We start from the raw sequence: 13,045 nt of genomic DNA on the forward strand, positions 1-13,045 counted from the left end.
GGTTTTCAGTATCTTGCTCTCTCTCTTCTTCTGGCACGCCCATAATTCGGATGTTGGTATGCTTGAAGTTGTCCCAGAGGCTCCTTACACTATCTTCATATTTTTGGATTCTTTTTTCTTGTTTTTCCCATTGGGTATTTCAAATCTTTGACTTGATTCTTGGGATCCTCTAGTCTGCTGTTGGATCTCTGTACATTATTCTTTATTTCAGTCAGTGTATGCTTGATTTCTGATTGGTCCTTTTTCATATCCTTGAGTGTCTCAATATTATTTCTCAGAGGTTTCTAGAAGATTCTTGAGTAACCTTATAACCGTGGTTTTGAACTCTATATCCAGAAGTTTGCTTTCCTCCATTTCTTTAATTTGTGACATGTTTCTTTGTCTCCGCATTTTGGCTGCTTCCCTGTGTTTATAGAGTGGTTTTCTGTGCTAGGCGTACTATAGAGCCCAGTGGCTCAGCCTCCGCAATTACCTGAGTTGGACAGTCTTGGTGCACCCCTTTGTGGGCTGTGTGCACAGTCTTGTTGTAGTTAAGCCTTGATTGTAGTTGGTATCACTGGGAGGAATTGACCTCCAGGCCAATTGGCTGTGAGGACCGGCTGTGTCTACAATGGGAGAACTTCTGTGCTGGAGACACCCTTATGGGGCAGGACTTGCTTCAGTGGGACTTTGGTTCTCACTGAATCTGCCCCTTGAGTGTGTCGCTTATGGATATGAAGAGCTGTAATCTGTATGGTCTCACACAGACCACTGGGTACACTGGCTCTTGGATCTCCAAGGAGGTGCAAAGTCAGCTGATGCCTGAGACCACCCAGCAGGAGCTACAGAGAGATCTGCAGATTCCTCCTGTTTGTTTGGGGCCTGAAAATGCCCAGATGAGGCCCAGCTATGAAGCAGTGTAGGCTGCTTTTGCAGGGTCTTAGGCCTTTTGGAAGCTTTGGAGTTCTCTGACCCAGCTGTAGTTTGTTAGGTTTTAGGTTGCAATATGACAGGCCATTCATATGCAAAAGCTGCTGCGTACAGCTTGGGTGGGGCGGCATCTCAGGAAATCACCAGGGCGGAGCAAACAGCAATGGCTGCCAGTCAGCCCTTCCCCAGAGAGGTCCCCAGATCTCTGTGTCCCGTGGCACTGTGAAGGAACAATGACCATTTCAAGCACCTTGCATTCTGGCCATATGCCAGACAGTCCAGTTTCTCCTCTTATGAATCTGGGTCCCCAGAGTCTCACTCAGAACTGGAATTCAGAGCAATCGGGAGCTTGTATCTCCTTCCCGATTGAAAAAAATAACAGCGCACCCAGTTGCCAGCCTGTTTCGCACATGCCTCCGTACCTCTGCACTTCCGCACCTCCGTACCTCCTACTGACTCAACACGCTTTTTTCTTTGCTTCTAGTTGTATAACTTTCACTCAACCAGCTTTCCTGTGGTTCTGGATGATATTTGTTTTGTCTTTTAGTTGGAGTTTTTATGTGGTTATGAGAGGCGGCAAGTGCAGTTGCTTACCTATGCCGCAATCTTGGTTGTCTCCTAGAGATAAATTTAATCTATAAGGTTAAAAATCATTACTTGGAATAATATAACACAGTAACGTAGACAATTGAAGAAGTTACAAAGAAATGGAAGCATGTATCCTGCTCATGGATCAGAAGAGTTAACATTGTTAAAATATCCATACTACCCAAAGCAGTCTATAGATTCCAGGAAATCCCTCTAAAAACAACAATGTCATTTTTCACAGGAGTAGAACAAATAATCCTAACATTTGGAACCACAAAAGACCCTGAATAGCCATGGCAATCTTGAGAAATAAGAACAAAGTTGGAGGTATTTCGCTTTTTGATATCAAACTATACTATAATCAAAACTGCATGGCAATGGCATAAAACACACATAGATCAATGGAACAGAATTGAGAGCCCAAAAATAAACCCATGCCTGTGTGGTTGATTTATATATGACAAAGGAAGTAAGTACATACAATGAGGTAAAGGCTGTCTATTCAATAATTAGTGTTGGGAAAGTTGAAAGAGATATATTTTAAAAAATGAAACTAGACCACTTTCTTGCACTATGTACAAAAACAAACTCAAAATGGATTAAAGACAAATATAAAATCCATTACTATTAAACTCCTAGAAGAAAAAATAGGCAGTAAAATCTCTTACATTTCTCTCAGCAATATATTTTTTTCTGATGTATTTCATTGGGTAAGGGAAACAAAAAAAATGGGACTATTTCAAACTAAAAAGTTTTAGACAGCTATGGAAACCATCATCAAAACAAAATATCAGCTTAATGAATGAGAGTATATATTTTCCAATGTTATATTTATAAGGGGTTAATATTCAAAATTTATAAACTCATTCAACTCAAAAATAAAAAATAAGCAATCCAGTTAAAAAATGGGCAGAGTACCTGAATAGACATCTCTCCAAAGAAGACATACAGATTGCCAATAGACGTGAAAAATGCTCAACATCACTAATCATCAGAGAAATGCCAATTCAAAGCACAATGAGATACCATCTCACATCTGTCAGGATGGCTATCATCATTAAATCAATAAACAAGTGCTGACAACGATGTGGAATAAAGGGAGTCCTTGTGCACTATTGATGGCAATGCAGATTGGTGCAGCCACTATGGGAAATAGTATGGTGGCTCCTCAAAATAATAAAAATAAAAGTATCTTATGATCTAGCTATTTCACTTTTTTGTATATATCCAAATAAATTTAAAATACTAATTCATAAAGATATATGCACCCCTATGATCATTGCTGTGTTATTTACAATATCCAAGATATAAAAACAAACCAAGTGCCCATCAGTAGATGACTGGATAAAGAAGTGGTACATATTTACTATGGACTATTACTCAGGCATAAAAAAGCAATGACATTTTACTATTCGCTACATAGATAGCCTTAGCGGGTATTATGCTAAGTGAAATAAGTCAGAGACAAATATCATGATTTCACTTCTGTGTGGAATCTAAAGAACAAAAGAAAGAAACATATAAAACAAACAGTCATAGATGCAGAAAACCAATTTAAGCCTGGCTGGTATGGCTCAGTGGTTGAATGTCGACCTATGAACCAGGAAGTCACGGTTTGATTCCTGGTCATGGCACATGTCAGGGTTTCAGGCTTCATCCCTGGTGGGGGCCATGCAGAAGGCAGCTGATCAATGATTCTCTCTTGTCATTGATGTTTTTATCTCTCTCTCCCCCTCCATTCCTCTCTGAAATCAACAAAAATGGTTGTTGTTGTTGTTTGTTTTTTTTTTAAAGAAAACCAATTTAAGGTTGCCAGGTGGAGGGGGGATTGAGAGGCTGGGTGAAAAAGAGGAAGGGATTAAGAAGTGCAAACTGGTATTACACAGTACTCATGGGTATGTAAAGTATACCATAGGGAATATAGTCAATAATATTGTAATATTGTATATGATGTCAAGTAAAGTACTAGAATTATTAGGAGGGCCACTTCGCAAATTATATAATTGCCTAACCACTATGCTGTATGGCTAAAACTAATATAAAATAATATTGAATGCCAGTTGTAATTGAAAAATAAAATAAAAACAAATGGTATTGAAACAATTGGTTATTAACAGGCTGAAAATGAACCTTGACCCTAAGCCTCGCCCTAAAATGAAGTGCAAATGGATCATAAATGTAAATGTAAAACATTATATCTGTTAAGAAAATTGAAGAAAACCTCAGGAAGTAAGGTTAGGCAAATTGTTTTTAATCATGGAACCAAAGGCTTGTAAGTCATTAAAGAATCCTATATAACAAAAGAGAAACATGCAAATTAACCTTCACTCCGCTATACCCACCAGCCAATCAGAGCGACTATGCAAATTAACCCAACACAGATGGCGGTTAATTTGCATACGCAGGTGCGGAGCAAAGACTGAAGATGGCGGCTGTCACGGAACTGGAGCAAGCAGGAGGCTTGGGTTGCTCCCGGCGACGGAGGAAGCCAAGCTTCCCGCCGGCCTTGGACTCCGCTTCAAGAGTGGCTGGGGGCCTGGGTCATGGGAGGAGAAGCCAAGCCTCACTGCTGCAGCCGGACCAAAGGCCTAGGTCCCGGATGCCGGAGGAAAACCGGTGCCGGCAGCCAGGGGAAGGAAGGCCTTTTTCGCGAATCTTCGTGCAACGGGCCACTAGTAAACCAATAATTGGACAATCAGAATTATAAACTTGTCTGTAAGAAGATGAAAAGACAAGCCACATACTTGGAAAATATTTACAAGTAGCTTATCTAACAAAGGACTCATGAAAATTCTCTAAATGTAATAGTAAAAAATATCATTATTCCGTTTGAAAAGGCCAAGGACTTAAACTGACAATTCACTGAAGAGGATCTATGCATGGCAAATAACCACGTGAAAAAATATTCAGTATCACCAGGCAATAGGGAAATAGAAATTACCAACAAGGAGATACTGCTTTATATCTATTTGAATAATTGAAATATAAAATAGTGACAATACCAAATGCTGGCAAGGATGCAGAGAAAATGGGTATCTTTTTCAGTGCTGTTGAGAATGTGAAATGGCACAACCACTCTCCTGTAAAACAACTTAATAGTTTAAAAAAAAACACAAATATTTGTTTATCATGCAACCCTGCAAACACACTCTTAAATATTTATGCCAGAGAATTGAAAACTTATTTCACATAGAAACCAATCATAGGTATTCATAGCATCTTTATTTGTGATTGCCAAAAACTGGCAACAAACCAGATAACCTTTAATATGTGAATAGATAAATAAATGATAGTATATCTGTATAATGTAATACTCTCAGCAATAAAAAGGAATGAACTATTGATATTGATCCAGTCAACAGTTTGGATGAGTCTGATGGGCGTTATGCTGAAAGAAAAATGCCAATCTTCAGAGGTTACATACTGTATGATTCCATTCATGTGGCCTTGATGTACAAAATTATATGATAGAGAATAGATTAGGGGTTGTCAGGTATTAGGGTTAAGGGTAGGTTATACATACTAAGGGTAACACAAAGGAGGTTTTTTTTTGTGTGTGTGTGTGTGTGGTGATGGAACAATTCTGTATCCTGCTTGTGGTCATGGTTACATGGTTCTGCATACATGGTAAAGTTTCTCAGAACTGTACACCAAACAAAAAAGTACATATAAAAACTTGTGAAAGTTAAATCAGCTCTGTACCTGAGTTCATAGTATTTTTTAAATGTTTTTTTAAATATATTTTATTGATTTTTTACAGAGAGGAAGGGAAAGGGATAGAGAGCTATAAACATTGATGAGAGAGAAACATCGATCAGCTGCCTCCTGCACACCCCCCACTGGGGATGTGCCCGCAACCAAGGTACATGCCCTTGACAGGAATCGAACCTGGGACCTTTCAGTCCGCAGGCCGACGCTCTATCCGCTGACCCAAACCGGTTACAGCCTGAGTTCATAGTATTACACCAATGTCAATTTCCTGGTTTTCACAGTGTACTATAGTTATGTAAATTATTACCTTTGGGGAAAGCTGTATCAAGGGTACTCGGGAACTGTCTGTATTCATGTTGCACATTCGTGTGACCCTTAAACTGTTTTCTAAAGGTTATAATAAAAAACAATACCATTAATTGTCAAGGATCTGGAACAACTGGAACTCTCATACAATGCTGGTGGGAATGTAAATTGGAATAAGCAGTTTGAAGAACTATTTATTCAGCTTTGACAGAACCATACACATACCCTATGATCTAACAATTCTACTTTTAAGTATATGCCTAACAAAATACATGTTTTTAACAATCCTATATAATAAAAGGGTAACAGCAGAAGGACTGGGAATGACTGGTCACTATGACATACACTGACCACCAGGAGGCAGACACTCAATGCAGGAGCTGCCCCCTGGTGGTCAGTGCGCTCCCACAGGGGGAGCTCTGCTCAGCCACAAGCCAGGCTGACGGCTGCCAGTACAGAGGTGGTGGTGGGAGCCTCTCCCGCCTCCTCAGCAGCACTAAGGATGTCCAACTGCAGCTTAGGCCTGCTCCCCGCTGGCAAGTGGACATCCCGCAAGGGCTCCCGGGCTGCCAGAGGGATGTCTGACTGCCAGCTTAGGCCCAATCCCCGGGGAGCGGGCCTAAGCCAGTAGGTGGTCATCCCCTGAGGGGTCCCAGACTGCGAGAGGGCAAAGGCCCGGCTGAGGGACCCCCGAGTGCACAAATTTTTGTGCACCGGGCCTCTAGTAGACCTATAAAGCAGCACTATTCAAACAGTGGTTCATATTTTCATTGTTTTTGTTTTTAGTGTATACTTTTTTCCGTGTATACTTTAATACTGATGTTTAGTATTTTTTTAATCTAAAAATATCCTGGTTAATTTATCTCAGTGTAGACTTACATATTCCAGCCTGAATAATATTGAAGGTTAAATAGTTGTAAAATAATTCTTAATAACAGTTCAGTCACTTGTCTGTGGTTCTTTTTGCTTTTTGTTTTTTTCCTTTTGGGGGCAAAATTAAGCAATTTTGCTTCCCACTCGTATACTTTGACTTATTTAAAAATTAAATTTATTGGGGCGACATTGGTCAACATGAACATACAGGTTTCAGGTGTGGGTTTCTGTTACAAGATCTGTATATTGCACCATATGCCCACCACGCAAAGTCAAATCTTCTCCATATATTAGGACCCCCTACTTCCCCCACCTCTTTTCCTCTGGCAGCCACCACACTGCTGTTTGTGTTCACGAGTTTCAGTGTTATATCCCACATATGAGTGAAATAATATGCTTCTTATTCTGACTTATTTCACTTAGCAAAATGTTTTCAAAGGTCCATCCATGTTGTTGCACATGGCGCTATTTCATCCTGTCTTATGGCTGAGTAGTATTCCATTGTGTATATGTACCACATCTTCTTTATCCAGTCCTCTGTTGCAGGACACTGGCTATTTCCATGTCTTGGCCATCATGAATAATGCTGCAGTGAATATAGGGGTGCATATATCTTTGTGAATACATGAGGTTTTGGGGTATATACCCAGGAGAGGAATTGTTGAGTCATATGGTAGCTCTATTCTCAATTTTTTGAGGAATCACCAGACTGCTTTCCATAGTGGTTATACCAGTCTATATTCCCACTAGCAATGAATGAGGGTTTCCTTTTTTCTACCTCTCTAACTCTTGTTATTGCTTGTCTTGTTGATATGGTCAGCCTAGCAGGTATGAGGTGGTATCTCATTGTAATTTTGATTTGCAATTTCCTAATTGCCAGTGAGGTTGAACATCTTCTCATATATTGTTGGCTGTTCGTATGTCTTCTTGGGAGAGGTGTATTTTCAGGTCCTCTGCCCACTTTTTGATTGGGTTGTTTGTTTGTTTGGTATTGAGTTTTATGAGTTCTTTATGTATTTTGGAAATTAAACCTTTACCAGAGCTACTGTTTGTAAATATCATCTCCCATCTGGTTGACTGCCCCCTTGTTTGGTTGTCCGTTTCTGTTGCTGTGCAGCAGCCTTTTAGTTTGATATTGCCCCATTTATTTATTTTTGCCTTTACTTCCCTTGCCTTTGGGGTCAAGTTCTTAAAATGTTCTGTATGACCAAGGTCCATAAGTTTGGTACCTATGCTTTCTTCTGTGTAACTTACTGTTTCAGGTCTTATATTTAGGTCTTTGACCTACTTTGAATTAATTTTTGTAAATGGGGATAAACTGTAATTCTACTTGTATGCTTTTAAAATAAAATATAAATAAATACATCTAATGTTGTAAATTAGACTGCATTACAATTGTTTATATGTCTGGTGTCTTGTAGTTGGTGGTCTTCTGAAGTGCACTGACCAGATATTTTTTCATCTTTTATATTCCCAGTCTAGCTTAGTATTTGGGTTGCATTACAGTGTGATAAGCATTCTTATTAAACCCGTGCAACTCTTCATTAGTAGATTCATACCAAAGAGCTTTGAAGTTTTCTACAAAGTTTCCTTTTTTGTGTGTGTTTTTTGTTGTTGTTGTTGTTTTTTTTGTTTTTGTGTGTGTGTGTGTGTGTGTGTGTGTGTGTGTGTGTGTGTTTAACCTACATAGTTTGTACTTTTCTATGTGCTTGGTCCTTTTGCTGGTGTGGAATAGATGTAAATAAGTGGAGTAATTTGGGGGCAGCATTTGCCCTTAAACCTTATATATGTCCATTAATTAAAGAAAACACAGTTTGTTCTCTGTAATGAGTGTGTGTTATTACAGAAGTATAAAGAAAATAAATATCGTAATCCTAGTGACCAGGGATAACCACTGTTAATATTGTATGTATGTTTTGTCTTTGTTTTGTTTTTTAATATATTTTTATTGGTTTTAGAGAGGAACAGAGAAGGAGAGAGAGATGGAAATATCAATGATGAGAGAGAATCATTGATTGGCTGCCTCCTACATGCCCCCTACTGGAGATTGAGCCGATACCTGGGCATGTGCCCTGACCGGGAATTGAACTGTGACCTCCTGGTTCATAGGTCGATGCTCAATCACTGATCCATGCTGGTCAGGCTGTATGTTTTGTTTTTAATGAGTTTCTGTTATGTAAGGTTCTATATCCTGTTTTTATCATATACCATAATGTCGCAGATTTTTAATGGAAATTTAAACCATTGAAGAGCCAAAATATAATTTAGTCCTCTGTATTATAGATATTTTTCGTTTTCAACTTTATGGTCTTATAAGACTTGGTGTATAAAGGCATTTTATGGAGATTGTTGAACGTTTATTATATTCCAGGGGTTTTCTCACTCTAAGTTGCCAACAGTAAACAAATTATGTAGTCATCCAATAGAATATTATGCAGCTACCAAGCATAATGTTTACCAAGAAATTTGAAGGAGTGCACATAGTTCCTTGAGCAACCCTTTTCTACCCATGATTTCTATTCCTTGCAGGTAACCAATATCGACTCTTGGCAATTCTTCTGGTATTTACTTACATATGTCCTTTCTACAATCTCTTGTGGGAATTTACCCACACGCGCGCACACATTTTTCCTCAATTATTTTCTTAGTATATATTTTTCATAGTATTTACCTAAATCAATTTGGAGTGTTTCGTTTATTGTGAGTATGTAAATATTCACACTGAAGCTATTTGAAATATTGTGATTACTTTTCCTTTTTTGTATACCTGTTTATTTTTGTTGAATAGTTTATTTTTACCACTTCCTCAGTTTCTATGAACCTATCACTCATTCCCAAATTCTCCTACAGAAATATAAATTCTTGTGTTCTGACACAGCAGGTAATCTAACAGTTTCTTTTTTTTTTTTCCCTTAAACGCATTCTTGGAGCTTTCTGTCTTCTTGGTCCTATTTTAGCTTCCTCGGTATCTTGCATCTATCTAATTTCCCTACCTTCATTATGCTGTATTGTAATTTCATATAAGGTACCCCTAATACACTCAGTTCATGGGGCACTTTCCTTCATTTAGATGTATTTAATGCTAATAGGAGTACTGAACATAATATGGACTGTTGAGTTATACTTAAATTTTCTACATTTACTCAGAAATCTGCAAATACCTTGAATACATTATTAACATGTGATTTCCATATTTATCTTTATTCCTAATTCAGACTATTTTATTTTCCAGCATTAAGATTCTTCCTGGGCATATAAAGCTTCAATCTAATTCTTTAGACATGTCTTGTTTAATTCAGTAAGTGAGAAATGAATTCTCTGAACTCGTGATTGTTCAGTAAATTGCCTTAGGATTAAAAAGCCATAGCATAATTAAAATTTCTGTGAAACACTCATTACTAAAGCATTCATTCTGTATTTTCATTTTCAGAGGACGATTGTTTATTATTTCCACCAAAGCAGGATCTCTTGGCATTAACCTGGTAGCTGCTAATCGAGTGATTATATTTGATGCTTCTTGGAATCCATCATATGATATCCAGAGTATATTCAGAGTTTATCGCTTTGGACAAACTAAACCTGTATATGTATATAGGTTCTTAGCTCAGGTAAGTTCATAATTTATATTCTTATTCTTTTTTTCTTATTGTAATGTTGGGTGAAACAATATTTTTGGAATGCAGAACATATATGTATTAGAGAGGCAAACAAAGTTGAAAACATCATTCCTATACATAAAGCAGCAGCAGTCAGTTTTGGCCTATCATGATTTTCTGTTTTGTCGTTCTTCCATATCTATAATGTCAACTTTCTCAGACTGAGATGGATTTGCATGGGTAAGCATATTTAGCTTTTTAAAAAATTTTTAACATAATTACAGATATCCCCTCTCCCCCGCCCCCCTTTTTCCTTTACCCACCTCCCAGGCTTCACTCCCCCTCCCCCCCGGGGGGGTGCTTCACCACACTGTTGTTGTGTCCTTGGGCTATGCATATATGTTCTTTGGCTAATCCCTTCACCTTCTTTCATCCAGTCGCCCCCCACATCTCTCCCCATAGCATTTTCTGGCTAGTTCAGGAAAGTTAAACATTTATAGTTCTTTTACTTAGCATACATAGAAAACCCAATAACTAAATCTAAATTGCTTAAAGAAACAAAGGTCAAATGATCATTGTTTTTAGTGGCCACCAGAGTCTCTTAATTTGAGGAATATGGATAAGTAAGAAGACAAAGTTAACTTATGATAATAACAAAGAATATATAATAGTAAAGTAATTGCCTTTAAATAAAAACTAAGGTATTAAAAAAACAGATACTGAATTTGAAGAAAAATAATAAAATCAAAGAGGTGGGTGCAGTTCAGAGTAATACAGGTTTATAGAATCAAGTTGCCCTTTTAACTGATGCATCTGCTTTGGGAGCAGATGCTACCCTTTCCACCTGCCTAAAAATCTGGGTTTCTCAACCTGAGACTGGTTTTTATTGGTAGGTCCTTGCTTATTTGATGATCTTTAGTACATGATATAATTGGTAAATACATTGTAAACTCCTTCGTATTATTTAAATTAAGAACTCCTTTTTGTTCTAGTTTAGAATGTTAAATATATCATAGAGATGACATTTTAGCTATATTAATTTTCTGTCCTGAAATTACAGAAAGTAAGACTTGATATAAAGTCATTTTATAGTGATTACTGAGAGCTTATTATAGTCCATTGAAAAGTTATTAAGCTGCCCTCTTGCAATCTTACTTCAGTACCCCCTAAATTCTTATTTTATGTACTCATTTATTTCTGTTTACCTTGGTATCTGACTGCTCTCCTACTTCTGCCAACTTCAGAAATATATAAAGCAACATATGAATCATATTAATAAGATAGTAGAGAATGATTTTTGTCAAAGTAAACCATATTGAATGAAATCTCTCATGAATTAAGTAGCACTGCTAATAAAATTTGCTTTATGGCAGATATTGCTATGAAGTTTTGCCATTTCATATTAACCAATAACTATATTTCCACTTGATTAAGTTTTGTGTTTACATAATTTACTTATTTATATATTGTTCCTTCTTTTTACAAAGGGAACCATGGAAGATAAGATTTATGATCGGCAAGTAACTAAGCAGTCATTGTCCTTTAGAGTTGTTGATCAGCAGCAGGTCGAGCGTCATTTTACCATGAATGAGCTTACTGAACTTTATACTTTTGAGCCAGACTTATTAGATGACCCTAATTCAGAAAAAAAGAAGAAAAGGGATACTCCCATGCTGCCAAAGGTAAGCATCTTTAAATTAGTAGCTCAAAAAAATTCCGACATGGACTAAGGAAATTTTACTACTATTAATCTGACTACAGCTATATTTCAGAATTTTCCAAAGAGCATAAAATTGTGTTTATTTTTCAAATATATATTTTTATTGATTTCAGAGAGGAAGGGAGAGGGAGAGAGAGATAGAAACATCAATGATGAGAAAGAATCAATTGGCTGCCTCCTGCACGATCAAGCCCACAACCCCGGGCATGTGCCCTGAATGGAAATCGAACCATGACTTCCTGGTTTATAAGTTGACGCCTTAACACTGAGCCACGCCGGTTGGGCCATAAAATTGTGTTTAAATGAAAGGATGCGTCGTTAGTTCTCCACATAACAATACAAAAAGATAGTATAATCTGAAATATATATTTTATGTCAAATAAAAAGTTCAGCCCTGCAGAAAAAGGTTTCTGGGTAGAAACCTTAAAAGAAATTCAGGGGTGGGCAAAGTAGGTTTACAGTTATGAGTACACAAAGCAGAGAGTTTATTCTTGTATTATTATTTATTAATTTGTATTTTTCCATACGAACAACTGTAAACCTACTTTTGCCCCCTCCTTGTAGTATGGCTCTCTTTTAATAATCTCCAGTAGAGGGCGTACATAATTTTAAAATGTATATGAAAATTAACTATCTCTTTCGTAACATTCTTTGCTATCGTATAGTAATTAAGAATCAGCAAATAAAAGTGTCTCTTACTTGATAGTTTTCATTGTCATAAAGCAAGTAAGACTTGGAAAAGGACCTTAAAGGTAATCTAGTGAAGCCCTCTCATTTTATAAGTAGGGAAACTTAGGGTCAGAGACATTCAGTGATTTGTCAACAATTTTCAGCTAATAAGGGGCAGAGCCAGGACTAGTATCTACATGTCATTTGGTCCATTGTCCTTAGATAAGAAAACATTTTTTAATATTAACATAGAAATGTAATATGACAGTAGATAACATTTTGACCCTTTGAACATAAGAGAAAAGCATATGTGCTCTGATCTAAATAAGGAGTTTATATATTTAAACCTATTCTAGTTATCTAAAAAGCCATTCTGGGTGGAATTGTTGGGGGATCCTATTCCTGTTGTTTTGGTTTCAAATTCAAACACTTAAGGTTCCATATGCCTGTTAAGAGAATTGGGAAAGCAGCTACCAGGTTACAGTGACACTCTATCAAAGTCACTTTAGTCATTTGTAAAAAAATTGAAAAGTATTTTGGTTACTCATATGGTTGGACACATTTAATGAAAGAAAAAGTTAATAGGAATAATGACTAATGCTAATATGAATCATTTACTTTTCCAATTAGTTTGTTAAATAGCTGTTATTACTTTAAAAAATATATATACATA

General features: G+C 37.1%; 1 protein-coding gene across 7 annotated transcripts in view; it reads left to right on the forward strand.

Moving 5' to 3' along the window:
* The window catches only part of ATRX (alpha thalassemia/mental retardation syndrome X-linked), a 304,287-nt gene that overhangs the window by 240,387 nt on the left and 50,855 nt on the right, over positions 1-13,045 (forward strand). For all 7 annotated transcript variants that reach the window (XM_005877140.2, XM_005877143.2, XM_014548452.1 and 4 more), the window contains 2 exons: positions 9,818-9,995; positions 11,471-11,665. In XM_005877140.2, coding sequence (XP_005877202.1) covers positions 9,818-9,995; positions 11,471-11,665 — 373 coding nt within the window. The remainder of the gene's footprint in view (positions 1-9,817; positions 9,996-11,470; positions 11,666-13,045) is intronic.

Source organism: Myotis brandtii, unplaced genomic scaffold (assembly GCF_000412655.1).
Source record: "Myotis brandtii unplaced genomic scaffold, ASM41265v1 scaffold509, whole genome shotgun sequence".
NCBI lineage: Eukaryota > Metazoa > Chordata > Mammalia > Chiroptera > Vespertilionidae > Myotis > Myotis brandtii.